At 48.5% G+C, this 19,140-nt stretch overlaps 1 protein-coding gene across 16 annotated transcripts in view; it reads right to left on the bottom strand.

Moving 5' to 3' along the window:
* CUX1 (cut like homeobox 1) overlaps positions 1–19,140 on the bottom strand; it is a 517,458-nt gene that overhangs the window by 117,847 nt on the left and 380,471 nt on the right. For all 16 annotated transcript variants that reach the window (XM_033192564.1, XM_033192563.1, XM_033192550.1 and 13 more), the window contains one exon: positions 5,165–5,213. In XM_033192564.1, the coding sequence (XP_033048455.1) occupies positions 5,165–5,213 (49 nt within the window). The remainder of the gene's footprint in view (positions 1–5,164; positions 5,214–19,140) is intronic.

Below are 19,140 nucleotides of genomic sequence, written 5' to 3'. Positions count from 1 at the left end.
GCTCACTTCAATGACTCCCTGCCAGCCCCACTGTGGGCTAGGAGAACGTGCCACTGCACTCCAGCCTGGGCGTTAAAGCCCATGTTCGTTCAGTACATCTTTTTGAGCACCGACTCTGAGCAGGCCTCATAGGTACTAAAGAAATGCTGGTTTCAAAGCCGGGCGCAGTGGCTCATGCCTGTAATCCCAGTACTTTGGTAGGCCAAGGGGAGAGGATCGCTTGAGCCCGGGAGTTTGAGACCAAGGCCCACCAGCAACTCAGATCACCACTGCTCAGAAAGGAGGCCCTCGAGGGGCAGTGGGTGGGCCGCTGTTTTTCACTGCAAAAAAGCTGTGAATTGCTGAAAGCCCCGGGACGGGGTTTCACACACAGTTTGAAGTGCAAAGCTGTGGCTTCTTATTTACCCCGGGACAGGGTTTCACACACAGTTTGAAGTGCAAAGGTGTGGCTTCTTATTTACCATGAAGTCTCAAGAGTTCTGAACCTTTACTGTCACCAATTGGGACAGTAAGTATTTATGCCAGTGCCCTGATGTTCAACAAACAGGTGTGAATGAGGCTCAGACGTAATTGACAGGTGCCAACTACTCTACCACTTCTCTGTAACAGGAGCACAGTGCTTTAGCAATAAAAGAGCGCTTCAGGTCTCAGTAGAACATTCTAACTACATGCCTAGGGAAAATGAATGTTGTATGCCAGTGAGCTAGCAAATTGCTCCTCCTGGGGGTTTCCTGATGGGAAAGGCGTTGGTCCAGATGCCTGCCGCCTGCACCAGTGTGGGACCGTGTCTGCGCCCTCCTCTTACTGCCCAGCCCACCTCCAGCTCACCTCCGCAGGGACGGCCTCGGGTCAGGCCCATGCCATCTCTCCCCTTACTGCCACACTAGCTTCCCACTGCTCCCCTGGCTTCTGGTCTTTCCACTCCCATCTGTTCTCCAAGGTACAGCCAGAGAGATCCTTCTAGAACTAAAACCTGATGTCTCAATCCTGCCTACGATTCTTCAGTGCTCCCAGGATTAATCCTTCACACTGGGACCCTCCTGCAGGCCTGGCCAGGTCCCCTCCTACCAGCCCACTCTCTGACCCGCATCTCTGGTGTTGGTTTTGAACTCCTGGGCCCAAGAGATCCTCCCACCTCAGCCTCCTGGGTTAGCTGGGACCACAGGTGTGTACCACCACACCTGGCTAGTTTTCTTTTTAATTTTTTGTAGAGATGGGGGTCTCACTATGTTGCCCAGGCTGGTCTCAAACTCGTGGGCTCAAGCAAGCTCCTGCCTCAGTCTCTCCAAGTGCTGGTACTATAGGTGCCGCCACCACTATGCCCAGCTCTGGGCAGCTTTTCTCCTAGTTGATGGCCCAGGCCAACGTCCCCTTCTCTGGCTTTCCTTTAACCTTCCACTTCTTTTCCTGCTGAAAATACTCTCTCAATATTCCAGGGCTTGCATCTTTCCTCTCTGAATGCTTCTCATGTCACAAACTCCTAGACTTCAGGGTCAAAAGGCACCCTTTGAGCCTTCTTGTTCAATCCCTCCTTCGGTCCACTCTGTGGCTGATTCCCCATCTCATGTTATCCGGGAGGGCTGGCGAATCTGCTTGTATAGCTCTGGTGACAGGGAGCTCACTCTCTCCAGAGCAAGCATCTTTCAGCATGGCACCTCTGGAGAGCCAGACTGAGGAGGACCACCATTGGGAATAAGCTTCCTGACTGGGCATGGTGGCTCACACCTGTAATCCCAGAACTTTGGGAGGCGAAGGTGGGTGGATCGTTTGAGCCCAGGAGCTCAAGAGCAGCCTGGGCAAACATTGCAAAAATTATTGTTCTCTACTAAGAACAATAATTAGCTGGACGTGGTGGCATATGCCTGCAATCTCAGCAGTTTGGGAGGCTGAGGTGGGCAGATCGCTTGAACCCAGGAATTCGAGACCAGCCTGGGCAACATGGCAAAACACCACCTCTACTAAAAATAAGAAAATTAGCCGTGCGTGGTGGCGTATGCCTGTAGTCCCAGCTATTGGGGAGGCTCAGGCAGGAGAACTGCTTGAACCCAGGAGGGGGAGGTTGCAGTGAGCTGAGATGGTGCCACTGTATTCCAGCCTGGGCAACACAGCAAGACTGTCTCAAAAACAAAAATAAAAAAGTTTCCTCCCGCCAGCCTCTATGCTTGGTTGGGGTCTACAGGGGTCTCTCAGAAAAGGCGTGGCTCCGTCCCCTGGCCTTTCTTTCTTTCTGGTCGGCCCTTGAGAGCTACAAGGACAGAACGTACAAATACCCCCACAGCCCTTCCCTCTTCTCATCTTTTCGTGTCCCAGATTCCTGAAATTCCTCCTCTTGCTCCTGTTGTCCAGTGATGCTGCTGACTTTCCCTGCTACCCCAAGATTAGGAACGTCTCCGAACCCCATAGTTCCTTTTGCGTTAGAGCCCCTCCCTGTCCTGGCCATGGAGCCGTCTCTGAACACACTCCAAGGAGCTGTTTTCTTTACAGTGTGGCTTCCAGTCTAAAATGGAATTTCTGGCTGGGCGCGGTGGCTCACGCCTAAAACCACAGCACTTTGGGGGGCCAAGGCGGGCAGATCACCTGAGGTCAGGAGTTCGAGACCAGTCTGACCAACACGGTGAAATCCTGTCTCTACTAAAAATACAAAAATTAGATGGGCGTGGTGGTGGGCACCTATAATCCCAGCTACTTAGGAGGCTGAGGCAGGAGAATTGCAAGAACCCAGGAGGCGGAAGATGCAGTCAGCTGAGATTGTACCATTGTACTCCAGCCTGGATGACAAGAGTAAAATTCCATTTCAAAGAAGAAAAATAAATACATTTAAAAACCGGAATTTCCCAGGCATGGACTCATTGCTGCCAATGAGCAGAACCACCACCTTCTTGCTGCCAATGAGCAGAACCACCACCTTCTTCATTCTAGAAACTGTATTGCTATTAATGCAGCCATATCAGGCTATTAACTCTGGCTGAGTTGTTGGTGAGAACTCGCCTCTACCACTTACTACCCTTTCCTGAAGGCACGACTTTACAATTCCCCCAAAACCTGTGCTTCTTCAGCAGCTATAGAACTAACATTTATTGAGGCATCTTTTTCTTTTTTTTTTTTTGAGATAGGGTATCACTCTGTCACCTAGGCTGGGGTGCAGTGGTGCAATCATAGCTCACTGCAACCTCTACCTCCTGGACTCAAGTGATCCTCCTGCTTCAGCCTCCTGAGTGGCTGGGACTACAGGCACACTGCCACACCCAGTTAACTTTTGTATTTTTTATGGAAATGGGGTCTTGTTAAATTGCCCAGGCTGGTCTCAAACTCCTGACCTCAAGTGATCTGCCTGCCTCGGTCTTCCCAAGTGTTGGGATTACAGGTGTGAGCCACTGCGCCTGGCCACCATCTACTTTTTACTCTGGCATTTTACCTCTAATCCTCAAAACAATCTTGCAAAGGAAGCATTAGCTAAATTCCCTTCCTTTCTTTCAAAAATTTTTAATATATTTTAAATCGTGGTAAAATACACAAAGCATAAAATTTACCATCTCAACCATTAGCGTACTTTTCAGTCGCATCAAGGATGTTTACGTGCTTGTGCAATTAATCTCCAGAATTGTTTCATCTTGCAAAACCAAAACTTTGTACCCATTTAACAACAACTTCATATTTCCCTCCTCCCCTTGTCCCTGGCAGTCACCGTGGCACTTTCTGTCTCTCTGAAGTTGGCTCCTCCTGAGACTTCATAGAGGTGGACTCATTCCGTCTTTGTCTTTTTTTGTGACTGGCGTATTTCCCCTGGCATAATGGCCTCAAGGTTCATTTTTCTTTTGATTTTTTAATGACCAAGAAATTTAAGAGATTAAGAGACCCATCAAGGCCACACAGGAAATACCAAGTTAGGAACTGAACCCGTGTCGTTCTGGAGTCAGCACCTGTCCCTACGGTCCTGTCTGGTGTCTCCTAAGACTGGGGTCCACCGAGTGGCTTTGGCACCTTGAGAAGTGCGTTTGCTTTGCCAAACTTCTTAGGTACCTGGGGACTGTCTCTGAGACCACAGAGAGCCTGTTCCAGACAGTGCACTGATATTCACAGGATAAGGCTCTCCCGTTTAACAAACCAGGCTCTCCTGTTGGGTACATTAGATTGTCCAAAAGTGCCATCTAAAGGCAAGGGATGCCCAGGACTGGCCTTGAGCGGAGAGGGGGAGTCGGTAGACACTTGAGAAATAGGAATAGCAATCTGTGATGAAGGTAACTCCTTCCAGTAACTGCTTTTTTTTTTTTGAGACAGATTCTTGCTCTGTCGCCCAGGCTGGAGTACGGTGGTGTGATCGGCTCACTGATTCTCCTGCCTCAGCCTCCTGAACAGCTGGGATGACAGGTGCATGTCACCGCACCCGGCTAATTTTTGTATTTTTATCAGAGACGGGGCTTCACCATGTTGGCCAGGCTGGCCTCGAACTCCTGACCTCAAGTGATCCACCCACCTTGGCCTCCCAAACTGCTGGGATTGCAGGCGTGAGCCCGGCCGGGGGACCACTTTCTTTTCAGAGCAACAGCAGCACTGGCTAAAGCAAAATGTTTTCCTGTTCTGTGGGGTCCTTGCGAGAGGAAGGGGTTTTGGGATGGCTGAATTTTCCAGGCAGCAGAGTGTTTAGAACCACCCAACACCATGTACCTAATTATGTGCCAGACACTGTGCTGGGTACTTGCCATAAGGCCTCTCTGAGAACCAAGTGTCAGCCAAAAGGGGGCTGTCAGCTGACAGCCCTCGTTGGAGCAAGTGGCTGCAACCCATGAGAATGTGGTGGTAAGGAACTCTCCTAGGATAACACCGTGGTAAGATGTCTACGCTGTCACGGATGCCACAGCTACACAGACGGGTGTTTAGAGACAGAGTAAGGAAAAGGAGACAGTTACCACTTTGGAAGGGATGTTCACCATGGGATGTCTGAGATGCTGGAACCACATCAAAGACTTTGCCAAGGAAATGGTTCCTGGGACTTTTTATGTCTTTTCCTACTTCTCACGACATCAGAAGCAGCATCGACGTTGAAAGCTGTCAGTAAAAAATGGAAGGATAACCGGCCTTCTAACTTCGGGTGACACATCTTCCGAGATGCCAGAAACGGGCCCGCTAGTGTGGGTTTTAGGACTAATAGCATCCAGGGTCCTACCTGGTTTGCCCTTTCAAGGTCCGTCATGATCATTTCAATCTCGTCGGCCCTAGGAGGGTGAGAGGGAGAGAGCAGGTTAGTCACAAGGAGACTGGCTCAGTGGGTGACTGAAAGGACAGCTTCCTAGCTCAGGGCTCGGGAAGGGCTATGTGGAACCATGAGTCAATGCTGTCCAGCAGGAGGAGGTGGGCTCGCACTGGGGGAAGAGATGTGCTTGCTGATGCTATGCGGTCTTTTGATAATCACGTGTTGGTGCACATGGGCTGCCTGCCTTTGATGGGGTCCCAATTTCACTGGGGAGACAAACCCATAAAAATATAAAATACACCTTGTCCTGTCAAGGGTTCAAAAAGAGCTCTGAGAAGAGTGCTCTGAAAAAAACAGAGGGAGAAATAAATTATCTTTGTGGGAGGGAATCAAGGAAGGCTGCAGAGGCGGTGACAGGTAAGTGGGGTTTTGAAGGATGAGTAGAAGTTTGCCAGGCTGGGGATGAGAGGAGGAGCCAGGGAAAGGCTACTTTAGGAAAAAGCACTTGGCAGTGAAAGCCTCACCAGGAATGAGGAAACCAGGAGAAGGTGGTCAACTGGAGGTAAGGAGGGCAGGTGAGGATGGAGACCACAGGTTGTACAGGCTGCAGTGCAGACTGTGTGGGTTCATTGCTATGGCCCAGCCTGCTCATAAAAGCAATTGTCCAGGTTTTTCCCTTTTTCTGTTTTTAAAGTATTTCCTTTAGTAATCTGAAGGCAAATATGAGAATCCAACACAGAGCATCATGAGAGAGGAATGTGGAGAGTGTTTTTATGTTTGTTTGTTTTGAGACAGAGCTCTGTCACCCAGGCTGGAGTGCAATGACGTGATCTCGGCTCACTGCAACCTCTGCCTCCCGGGTTCAAGCGATTCTCCTGCCTCAGCCTCCCGAGTAGCTGAGACTACAGGTATACAGCACTATACCTGGCTAATTTTTATATTTTTAGTAGAGATGGGGGTTTCACCATGTTGGCCAGGCTGGTCTCGAACTCCTGACCTCAGGTGATCCAACCACCTTAGCCTCCCAAAGTGCTGGGATTATAGGCATAAGCCACCGCACCCAGCCTGGAGAGTCCTTTTGAGAAGGGCACGGCCAACTCCAAAAGCCTATGGGAGGTTAGAGCAGGAAACCAGGGCAGACCACCACCCCAACGTCTGCAAGCAGGTCCTCAGGATGGTCTCTGTTAGAAGGCCACAGGCTAGAACTGTCTGTGACCCAAGGAAGGTTTTTTAGCATGCCCAAGGGCCGTGGAGCCAATGTTACAGCCACAGGGAACTAGTTGGGGTTGAGGGCTCTTATTCTATGGCTCTGAGTCCACACGCACCTGCACTCTGCTGCCTTCAGGATGCAATCCCTCCCTCAGCCACACGCACGGCCCTTCTACACCAAGGCTCCTTCCTCCTCTTGGCCTTACCCGCCACTCATTCTCAGGGCCCTGCTCTCCAACAACTCCTACCATGTGCGGGACCCCGAAGAGCCAGGCCTTCCTCGGCAGAGGGCCTCCACTTGCGCTGCCTGCCTGAATGCCTTCTCCTCCCAGGGAACCTCATCTCCTACTTCCACTCCCTCTGTCCTTCCCAGACCCTCCCAGCGGCTCCGTCTCAGGGAGTAGCACTGTCTCGAGTCCTAGTTTGCAGGTTTGAGTTTTCACTGGGTGCTCACACTGTGAGCTCTCTCTGAATGCTGGGCCATAGGTCCCTTTTGCCCTATATCCCTAGAATTTGTCCAGTATTCACTGGGCTGTGTGTCATGTTGGATGCCAGAGTCCTGGATGTGCTCCATCCTGTCAGAGATGGGCAAGTCTACTCCTGGGGACAGCCCAGGGCACCAGACAGGCCTGACAATGAGAGCTCTGTCCTTCCCCGAAACCTGCTCCATGGTCCCAAGGAGGCAGGTGCAAGTGAGAGTACCTACCCACCCTACTATGGTTTGTCTCCACCAAAACTGCTACTGAAATTTGATCCCCAGCGTGGGGGCACTGGGAGGTGGGGTCTAGAGGGAGGTGTTTGGGTCATGGGGGTGGATCCCCTCATGAATGGCTTGGTGCCATTCTCCTGGCAGTGATGAGTTCTTGCTCTGACCAGACTTTAGGGATTGGATGAGTTCCCTTAAGAGTGGGATATCATAACCCCAGGAACCTCCCTGGGTTGTCCCTCTTGGCATGCATCCACCTCCCCTTTGACCCTATCCGTCACATTATGACGCAGCACAGAAGCCCTCGCCAGGAGCCAGGGCCATGTCCTTGAACTTCCCAGCCTGCAGAACCATGAGCCAAATAAACCTCTTTTCTTTATAAATCACCTGGCTTTAGGTGTTCTGTTGCAGCAACAGAAAACGGGCTAAGGTATACCCTCGATGCTGAGAAGTGGAAAAACTGTCTCTGGGCCTGGGCTGGGGAAATTTTGTGGCCTGAGGCCTTTGCAGCCTTTAACTGCACACAGTGATTTGAGGCAGTCTTATCAACTCCCAGCAGCCTGAATAGGGTAACAGATGCCTTGTGATCGAGTTCAATGTTCATTGTATCTGTTTGAAATAATATCCGGCTTTCAGACTGGTCTGAGAAAAAGTCTGAAAAAGCCTGTCAAATGGCCTAGTTAAATGAAGCTATTTTTAGGACGATTTCATGAAGAAGGCAGTGTCTCTGTAAGATAAGTACCCAAACTGGGCCTCTGCAATACAGTGCTGGGTGCAGGCAGTGGGGAAGGGACGGGGCTGCTTAAATGACGAAACATCCCACTGTATCATCTCCAAGTGAAACCTACAAGATCTGACAGAAAAACTGCTGTGCAAAGATAGTCCAACACTACAAATGGTAATTAAAAAAAATTAAAAGTGTTAAGGGTCTTATATCAGAAAAGGATAGTCACCAGTCAATGCAGAAAGCTGCTACCTTGACACCCTGTTGATGAAGAATTCAGAGTGTAAACTCCTTCAGACACAAAATAAAAGCTTGCCAACTTTTCTTAAGGCTAATTGCAAGGTTTTTTTTTTTTTTTTTTTTTTGAGACAGGGTCTCACTCTGTCACCCAGGCTAGAGTGCAGTGGCATGATCTTGGCTCACTGCAACCTCTGCCTCCTGGGCTCAAGCAGTCCTCCTGCTTCAGCCTCCCGAGTAGCTGGGACTAGTGGCATACGCCAGCACACCCACCTAATTTTTTTTTTTTTGGTAGGGACACGGTTTCACTATGTTGCCCAGGCTGGTCTTACACTCCTGGGCTCAAGCCATCTACCCACTTCGGTCTCCCAAAGTGCTGCGACTATAGGCATGAGCCTGTCCCAGATCACAAGCTGTAAACATAGTTTTGTACTTTAGTTACCTATCGTGTATTTCCAATGTTCACATACACAGGTCAAAACTGCCCTGGCTACCGTCACTCATTCATTCACTTGCTCCATGAGCGTTTCAGACCCCTAAAAGTTTCCTGGTGCTGGAATGGGCACATAGAGATGGAGACATGGGTCCTGGGTATCTCACCAATGTCGTAGATTTAAAAGATGACAACAAAAATACATAGCTGCTGCATACCCACAAGATGTGCAGAGGTTGACAATTGCCTAAATCCTCCTCTGAATGCATCAGCAGAGTTGGCTGAAGAACTTGGGAGGTGGATGGGGACTGGTTGGGCTGGTGAGTGAAGAGACATGAACGTGGGTCTAGGTGAGGACTTTTCCTAACGGCTCCAGTGTGGCCCTATATAAGCCCTCTCTTTCTTTAATTCTGGCTAAATTTATTTTCATTTGAATACTTCTATTCTATTTGAAACTGCTATTACTTGGATATTGTTGGCATAGCTACTTCTCTCCTTCATGTCGTTCAACTTTTCTTTTATATTTTGCTATTTCTTTATCCTTTCCTGCTGCCTTTTAGATCAAGGTTAACTTGATCTAACTGGTCTTCAGCAATTTGTCTTTTTTTTTTTTTTGGAGACAGGGTCTTGCTCTATCACCCAGGCTGGAGTACAGTGGTGTGATCATGGCTCATGGCAGCCTCAACCTCCTGGGCTCAAGCGATCCTCCCACTTTAACCTCCCTAATAGCTAGGACTATAGGCGCATGTCACCATGCCTAGCTAATTTTTCTTTTCTTTTTTTTTTTTTTGGTATAGACGGGGTTTTGCCATGTTGTCCAGGCTGGTCTTGAACTCCTGGGCTCAAGCGATCCTCCCACCTCAGCCTCCCAAAGTGCTGGGATTATAGGTGTGAACCACTGCACCTGGCCTATTTTCTACTTCCTCTTTCTGGAATTCCTATTAGGTGGATGTTGGAGCTCCTGAATTAATCTCTAATTTTCTTTTCTTTCTAACATCTACAGCTATATGTTTTCAGTTACTTTCTGGGAAATATCTTCATCTTTATTTTCCACGTTTGTGTTGATTCTTTTATTTATTTACTTAAAAAAATTTTGTTTATAGAGATGAAGTCTTGCTATGTTGCCAGGCTGGTCTCGAACTTCTGAGCTCAAGCAACCCTCCGGCCTTGGCCTCCCAAAGTGCTGAGATTCCAGGCATGAGCCACCAGACCCGGCTGGCAATGTATCCTTTCTTCTTTGCTCCTAAGTTATTCGATTTTTTACACTGTTACTTCCACTTGGTCCATTTGAAAATTACCTGTTGGTTTTGCTTCACACTGCCAATATCTTCCTCTGTTTCCCTGAGTGCCTTTGTCATGCTGACTTTGTCTTTGTGGCCCAGCTGTCCTGCCTCCTATCACACCCACTGTTGGGGTCTGGGTGTGTGTTTCAGAAGCACTGCTCTCCTCTGCGGCCCAGCTGTCTTTGCCTGTGTGCTTGAGTCCTCCCAGGGATACCAGCCGCTCTTTCTGGCAGTGTACATGGTGGGAGGACAGAGAAGCCAGCCCTGCTGTGTGTCTCTTAAGTGAATTGAAGGAGAAAAACACACGGCAGGCATTCAATACCTTTCTGCTGAAGATAGGAAGGAAGGGAAGGGGATGGCCCCAGTCTCCAAGATGCCTCACCGATGCCTCCCCTCTGCTGCTTGTCAACCAGGAAAACCCTCTGGCCAGGGAGTTGACTTAGCCTTGACTCTTCTGGGAGCAGCAGCAACGGGAGGACACCGTCTCCCTGGGTGCAGCTCCCTGATCCTGGGAGTGTGGAGCTGAAAAGCTGGAGGCCCTGGCTGCCTGGGGGTGCCAGCTCACCACTGGCTGCTTTCATCCACTCCTCACTTGCAGCCTGGTGTTGCCAGCGGCCAAAGGCCCAGGTATAGAGAAGAGCAAGGTTCCAGGGGCCCTGCTTTACACAGAGGAAGGCTTGGCAGGGCTGGGGTCCATGCAGGTTGAGTCCAGTTCCTGCCAGGTTTATGGGGCCTGGGTGGGGCTTGGGCACCTCCTGGAAAGTGCACACTCTCTGGATTTCTTCTCAGATAGCACATGGCTTTGGATTTTCACCAGGACACCCAATATCCGGAAAACCATGCCTCATCTCCAGAAGATTTCATGTCACTTATAAAAAATCAGTCACATTGACGCGGGAAGGTGCACACTTGGCAGTTTGAGGCAATCCCTGGAAGTGGATTTTAAGTTTTCCATCTCCTGGTCAGTTGCGCTTTGGTTACTAAGCAACTGCTAAACGGACCAAAATATTGAATGTGATAACAAGGACTGCACTTACCTTCCATGATGACAGCAACTCTCTTTTCCCCAAGCTTTCAAATGACAATGACGATACCACACTCTGCCGTTGCAGGGCAGGATTATTCCATACCAGGGATTGTGGTGACAGCTGGGCCCGGAGGGGCTACCGTCTCCATTCATAGAAGAGACCAGAAACCATAGGAGGAGACAATGGGAGGAACCAGGGATGCAGTTGGCGAGGAAACGTTCTGATTATTATTTTTAAAGTCGGCCAGGCACAGTGGCTCACGCCTGTAATCCCGGCACTTTGGGAGGCCAAGGCGGGTGGATCACCTAAGGTCGGGAGTTCAAGACTAGCTTGGCCAACATGGTGAAATTCTGTCTCTACTAAAAATATAAAAATTAGCCAGGTGTGGTGGTGCATGCCTGTAGTCCCAGCTACTTGGGAGGCTGAGGCAGGAGGATCGTGAGCCAAGATGGTGCTACTACATTCCAGCCTAGGTGACAAAATGAGACCCTGTCTCAAAAAAAAAAAAAAAAGTCTGTATGCTTGTTATTCATTTTTCTGACAACTCTTTATTTTTGATGCGATATTTTTAGTTCTGTCGCCCAGGCTGGAGTGCAGTGGTGTGATCACAGCTCATTGCAGCCTCCAACTCTTGTCCTGAGCTCAAGTGATCCTCCTGCCCCAGTCTCTCGAGTAGCTGGGACTTACAGTTGAGAACCACCAAGCCCAGCTAATTTAAAATAAAAATTTGTTTTTTAGAGACAGGGGTCTTACAGTGTCACCCAGGCTGGTCTTAAGCTCCCAAACTCAAACAATCCTCCTGCCTTGGCCTCCACAGTAGCTAGGACTACAGGCATGCACTACCACACCTAGGTAATTTTTTCTTTTTTGTAGAGACAAGGTTGATCCTGCTATGTTGCCAAGGCTGGTCTTGAATTCACAGCCTGAAGCAATCCTCCTGCATTGGTTTCCCAGAGTGCTGAAATTATAGGCATGAGCCACTGTGCCTGGTCCGTTAGTAATTTTTCTAAGGAGGTATTCTTTTTTAAAAGCTGAAAGGAAAACACAACTAGCTAAGTGTGATCGGGGCTTTGGAAGATGTGAAGTGGGGCCATCAGTGTTTGCAGACCAGGACCAAGGAGGCAGGTCTTGCCTTGGGGCATCTCCCAACCAGTTTTTTGTTTTTTTGTTTTTTGAGACAGAGTCTTGCTCTGTTGCCCTGCTGGAGTGCAGTAGCACAAACTCAACTCACTGTAACCTCTGCCCTCCCGGTTCAAGCAGATCTCCTGCCTCAGCCTCTCAAGTAGCTGGAATTACAGGCGCACCCAATCATAGCTAATTTTTGTATTTGTATTTTTATTTTTTGAGATGGAATTTAGCTGCTGTTGCTTAGGCTGGAGTGTAATGGTGTGATCTCGGCTCACTGAAATCTCCGTCTCCTGGGTTTAAGCAATTCTCCCTGCCTCTGCCTCCCGAGTAGCTGGGATTACAGGCATGTGCCACCATGCCCGGCTAATTTTTGCATTTTTAGTAGAGATGGGGTTTCACCTTGTTGGCCAGGCTGGTCTCGAACTCCTGACCTCAGGTGATCTGCCTGCCTCGGCCTCCCAAAGTGCTGGGATTACAGTCCTGAGCCAACGCGCCTGGCCCCACCCCAATCTTAATCATCCACTTTCTCTCCAAACTGCTGCCTCCCCCTACCGAATTAATCCCGCCTGACAAACTGTCTGCAATAAGTAATACGAAAATGCCCAGGGGTTAATACCACAACTGTAAATGCAATCTTGGAAGCGCAGTAATGAATTCAATGGCATGTGGTTTCATGGTGTGAGTGTCAACAGTATTCCAAAGATTTTTCATTCTCTTCATGCTGAAGGCTCAACTAACCACATCAGTATCTGCAGCCTGACATTGGTCTAAAATCATTTATTTTCCAAAGTCCGTAATAACCGCACATATTGTTTGCTCGGCAAAATGATTTATTATAAAAATTTAGTTCTCTCACCTTTTTATGAGCTGACAAAACAGCTTCCACTGATCTATTAACCTGCCCGGTATTATGCTCGGCTCTGACTTCAAATAGCGAATAATTTCAGTTTGGCCTAGAATATGTAGTTCATTCAATCAGTTCCCTACAGATCATTTCAGGGTATTCTCTGGGCTAACACCGTTTTTATAAGGAACTGAAAAGGACATGGTCAAGGTCGATGGAAGGGAAATTATATCCACGCCAGAAACTCTAGTATTTACTTTCACGCGAGCCTCCTGGGGGCTAAAGCGTGGCATTGGGGCATGGTGTTGGCGCATATTTCAATACCCAAATAAGCACGCTGACATCAGGAGCTGTTAAAACAGAGTATATCTACAAGGCAGTTGGAAAAACATACAGAGTGGCCTTCAAAGACTAGTGTATCTTCTTAGACTCGATTCATAAGCCAATAGTCTCGGCCCGGCCCGATGGCTCACGCCTGTAATCCCAGCACTTCGGGAGGCCGAGGTGGTGGATCACTTGAGACTAGGAGTTTGAAACCAGCCTGGTTAACATGATGAAACCCTGTCTCTACTAAGAATACAAGTATTAGCCGGGCATGGTGGCGGGTGCCTGTAATCCCAGCTACTCGGAAGGCTGAGGAGGGAGAATCGCTTGAACCCGGGATGTGGAGGTTGCAGTGAGCTGAGATCGTGCCACTGCACTCCACCCTGGGCACCAGAGCAAGACCCTGTCTCCAAAAAAAAAAAAAAAAAAAAAGAAAGAAAAAAAGAAAGAAAAGAGAGAAAGAAAGAACACCAATAGTCTCAACACCAGATGATAAAGTTCTTTGGCACTGAAAGAAGAAATATCTACAGATGAATTCCTCCTGCTTTAATAGAAAAGCTCCTGTTAGGTTTGATCCAGTGAACTCTCCTCTTCCACCCCAGGGTTGCACGTGATGACCTGCTCTGTCCTTAAGGGGGGTAATTTCTCAAGACAACTTATACCACAGGTGAGGCTTCCTTAGCACAGAGGGTAGAGGAAAGGGACAGAGGTGGGGCTCACTGGACCTCACCCAGAAAGAGCAGGTTGCTGAAGCGGTGGAGACAGGGCCAGGCTCTTGAGGAAGGTCACTTGGCTCTGTGTCTGGAATCCCCTGAACTCGGGGGGTCAAAGAGTTGGGGAAGGAGTGGGGGACAAGCCTATAGGAAAAGCTGATCAGAGCAAAAACGCCTGATCTTACGGAGAGGATGGGCTGGTCTACTTGCAGTCTTATGCGAGCCAGGGCAAGATTACTCCCAGCAAAGGCACATGCTGTGGCTCTTATGCCCTGATGGTGATAGGCCCAGCTCAGACCGAGAGAGGGTGGCCTCCCACCAATAACGCCCACAGGGCACCCACCATGAACCACACCCAAGGGAAACCAATGTCCCAGGGGATGAGTGGGCAATGGCATAGTGGCCCTGGCACTGCCTTCTTGCTAGCACACAGGAGTACACCCTGCACGTCTTGGGGGTTCAGCAGGGATATACTGGGCATGGGTGGGTGGACAGGGACCCCCCTCCTGTCTACCGAGTGGGAGGTGCAAGGAGATGGCAGCCATCAGCGATTCAGCACAGTGACACCCCAGAAAGGGGCACAAGGGCCTCTGCAGACACCAGGAGAAACAGTATCCCGGAGTAGGGGACATCTAGTCTGTACCCTGCAGGATGAGGACACAGTTACTGAGCAGGGGACTCAGGGGCAGAGGGAGGTACAGCCATCGAGAGAAAGAGGCCACAGGGGGACGGAAGCCTGTTCAATTTTGTAACAACTTTTCAATGGCTCTCTTGGGGCTGCGTGGCACCCCGTGACCACATCTGCAAATAAAGATGGCAGAGTCTCTTCCTACTCCCTTTTAATACTTCTTATTTCACGATAGAACACTACTCAGCCCTAAAAAGGAATGAGTGAATGACAACCGCATGAGATTGAAGACTATTATTCTAAGTGAAGTAACTCAGGAATGGAAAACCAAACATTGTATGTTCTACACTCATAAGTGGGAGCTAAGCTATGAGGATGCAAAAGACTTTGGGGACTCGGGGGGAAAGGGTGGGAGGGGGGTGAGGGAAAAAAGACTATAAATTGGGTGCAGCGTATACTGCTCAGGTGATAGGTGCACCTAAATCTCACAAATCACCACTCAAGAACTTATTCATGTAACCAAACACCACCTGTTCCCCCAAAATCCAAAATCCTCCTCTTTCTTTCTCTTGGACAACTGAACTGACCAGTGCTTCCAGAACTATCTTAAATACAAGAGAATCCTGGTTTAGGGCCTGAGTGATACGTGGGTACCAGATCTAATGGTTCACCATGAAGCCATGTTGCTGAATTTTGGCTTTATATATATAATACATACATTAATATGTAGTTATATATAACACATATAAAATTATATATATACACATTTATTAATGAAATACCTAACTATATTCCTATTTTATTAAGATTTTTTAATAAAAGATGGGTATTTCCTTTTTTTTTTTTGATATGGAGTCTCAGTCTGTTGCCCAAGCTGGAGTGCTTGGTGCAATCTCAGCTCACTGCAACCTCTGCCTTCAAGGTTCAAGTGATTCTAGTGCCTCAGCCTCCCCAGTAGCTGGGACTACAGGTGTGCGCCACCACGCCCAGCTAATTTTTGTAGTTTTAGTAGAGACGGGGTTTCACCATGTTGGTCAGGCTGATCTCGAACTCTTGACCCCAGGTGATCTGCCTGCCTTGGCCTCCCAAGGTGTTAGGATCACAGGTATGAGCCACCGTGCCTGGCCTCTTTCGTCCTATTCTGTTCCTTGGAAGCGCCATGCTTGTCCCCCCTTCAGGCCTAGGAAGCCATTCCAGGTCTCAGCCCTCCTAGCCTTCCTCTGAGAGGCCTCTCCACAGCCCCCCTCTCCATCGTCCATTCATTTCATTTCTGTTGCATTTATTCCCATCTCAAAGTCTCTTGTTCATATACTGATTACCGCTTATCCACTGCCAGAGTTCCAGAGTACACAGCAGGTACTCGCAAAATACTGGTTGACCAAATATGCAAATTTATTTATTTATTTATTTTTGAGACAGAGTCTCGCTCTGTCACCCAGGCTGGAGTGCAGTGGCACGATCTCGGTTCACTGCAACCCCCGCCTGCCTCAGCCTCCCGTACAGGCATGTGCCACCATGTCCGGCTAATTTTTCTATTTTTTTTTTTTTTTGATAGAGACTGGGTTTCATCATGTTGGCCAGGCTGGTCTTGAACTCCTGATCTCCAGTGATCCACCCACCTCGGCCTCCCAAAGTGCTGGGATGACAGACATGAACCACTGCACCGGCCCAAATATGCAAATTAATGACACCTGTGATATCTGAGGTCCTCTCTCCTCTTGACAGACAGCCATTCACTGGCTAGTATTCTAAAGGGCAGAAAGGGTAGAATTCTTTTGCCAAATTGTAAATATGACTTTTAAGGAAAGAGCCTACATGATGTTATTGCAGAAGGAAAACGATTTGCTTTTCAGAGCCTTTGAAAAACAAGGCAATAATAGCCTTGGGGGAGAAGTATAGAAAGACACAGAATTAGGCTTCTTTTTGTCCACTGGACTGTGAGGTCCTGGAGTGCAGAACCAGGCGGCCTGGCTCACCACTCATCACTCATCCCCGTGCCCAACACGGATCTGTGAACCAGGTCAGGACTGAAGACACGGAGGCTGATGGGGAAGGGGAGGAGGGGAGGAGAGAGTGTTTTTCGGGGAAAGGTTTTCTTGGCAGCCCTCATCTGCATGACTCGCCCTATCTTTCATTTTCCACCCAAGGTTAAACCACCTCTGCTTTGGCAGGAGTAGAGGGGAGGATGAAGCCATCTTGCATCTTCCAAGCCCCGGATCAAATGTGTCACACTCCAGGGTGGCCCCACCTCTCCCCAGTCAAGAGCCTGGACGGAGAGTCGGTCCAGTCTGTGGAGCTTTATCCATCCAGATAACCTTCTGGAAATAGCGGTTTTCATTTTTGCTGGAAGTAACACTGTGCCGAGAGACAGTTAAATGGCCAGGATGTCACCTCTGCCTGCTCAGAAATTAACCACGATTTTTTTTCTGTAGATTACCACTATATTAATTTAAATGATACAACAGTAACAATTAAAAACAAGTTTAGGTCAGGCGCGACGGCTCACACATGTAATCCCATGCACTTTGGGAAGCTGAGGCGGATGGATTACTTGAGTTCAGGAGTTCGAGACCAGCCTGGCCAACATGGTGAAAACCCGACTCTACTAAAAATACAAAAATTAGCTGGGTGTGGTGGCATGCGCCTGTAATCCCAGCTACTAAGGAGACTGAGGTGGGAGAATTGCTTGAACCTGGGAGGTGAAAGTTGCAGTGAGAGAGATTGCACCACTGCACTCCAGCCTGGGCGACAGAGCGAGACTCCCTTTTTTTTTTTTAAAAAAACAAACAAACATAAAAACAAGTTTGGTTCAGCCTCATCTTTTCAATCCCAAATGGGAAGAAAAATTCCCTTCCTGCCCCATTATTTAGTTGACTTGTTCATGGGAAACGAATTTCAATAAAATGTTCCTTTAGCTCAGTCCGAGTATAGCTGATGAAGTAAACGAAATGACCTTCTATGGCACGTGCGGGGTCAACTTTCTACCTCTGCCAAACCAATAGCACAGCTCTGGCCAGCTGGGTGCTCACCAGAGTGTGTGACCCTCAGCATGATCAGGAACAGCCTGTGACTGTCACTCGGGCTTCAGTCATCTCCAGGCAGGGAACATGGGACAGCTGTGGCCCAGGGAATGAGGATATGATATTGCATAATTCATTCGGCTTCTGCTCCTGAGATCACACAGTGCCTCCAGGGATGAGCATCTGGGTTCATCGGCAGCTGCTTCCTGCATTTCTCTAGAGTTGTAACAGCCCTGCTCTACCCAAAGAAGTGGGGAGCGGGCTGGGCATGGAGGTTCCTTTGTTTTTTAAAATCAAGTGAAATTAGGAAAACTGTGCTCTAGAGAACAGAGTGTGGCTGGCGGAAAATGGATTGGAATTCTTCTCCACTGCATTTTTACTTTCCAAAAATTTTTATTTATTTATCTTTGAGATGGAGTCTTGCTCTATCACACAAATTTACAGGAAAGTGTGAGGACAGAGGAGCATGATAAACTATTTCGGGGGAGGCAATCAGTAAAATCTCAGCAGCGCGGTGGGGTGGGGTGAGGAATCTTTTCTGGACAAATGACCCCATTTCTGGCATAAATACATTGCAAGGAAAAGAAAAAGCAAGTAAGAGGGAATCTATACAATGACCAAGACTTAAAGACACACCAGCCAACTGCAACGTGTGGATCTTACTTGAATCCAAGTTCAACTTTTTTTTTTTTTTTTTTAAAGACAGAGTCTTGCTCTGTTGCCCAGGCTGGAGTGCAGTGGTGCGATCTTGGCTCACTGCAACCTCTGCCTCCCCATTCAGATTCTACTGCCTCAGCCTCCTGAGTAGCTGGGACTACAGGTGTGCGCCACCACGCCCAGCTAATTTTTGTGGGTTTTTTCTGCCATGTTAGCCAGGCAGTTCTCAAGCTCCTAACCTCAAGTTATCCACCTACCTTGGCCTCCCAAAGTGCTGGGATTACAGATGTGAGCCATTGCGCCTGGCCTAAATTAAAATAATTTTGGAAAATAAAACCATTTATAAAGTTTGGGGGCAACTAGAAATTTCAAAACTGGCTAGATTTACCTGATCATATAAAAAAATTATTAAGAGTAGGCCGGGCGCGGTGGCTCAAGCCTGTAATCCCAGCACTTTGGGAGGCCGAGGCGGGCGGATCACGAGGTCAGGAGATCGAGACCATCCTGGCTAACACGGTGAAACCCCGTCTCTACTAAAAAATACAAAAACTAGCGGGCGAGGTGGCGGGCGCCTGTAGTCCCAGCTACTCGGGAGGCTGAGGCAGGAGAATGGCGTAAATCCGGGAGGCGGAGCTTGCAGTGAGCTGAGATCTGGCCACTGCACTCCAGCCCGGGCGACAGAGCAAGACTCCGCCTCAAAAAAAAAAAAAAAAAAATTATTAAGAGTATTACTTTTACTATTCTTTTTGAGACAGGGTCTCACTTTGTCACCCAGGCTGGAGTGCAGTGCTGTGATCACAGCTCACTGCAGCCCCAATCTCCCAGGCTCAAGCAATCCTCCCACCTCAGCCTCCTGAGTTGCTGGGACTCCAGGTAAAAAATTATTTTTGAATGCGCTAATTGCACTGTGACTATATTAAAAAAAGAAAGTCCTTCTTGTGAGGATATGTGTGTTAAAATGTTTAGAAAGGGAATGAAAGGATTCTGGGAGTAGCTTCAAGTCAAAACAGGAGTG

The sequence above is a fragment of the Trachypithecus francoisi genome, unplaced genomic scaffold, assembly GCF_009764315.1.
Source record: "Trachypithecus francoisi isolate TF-2019V2 unplaced genomic scaffold, Tfra_2.0 Lachesis_group4, whole genome shotgun sequence".
Classification (NCBI taxonomy): domain Eukaryota; kingdom Metazoa; phylum Chordata; class Mammalia; order Primates; family Cercopithecidae; genus Trachypithecus; species Trachypithecus francoisi.
Note: the sequence above shows the minus strand (reverse complement) of the source record. Positions and strands in the feature narration are given on the sequence as shown.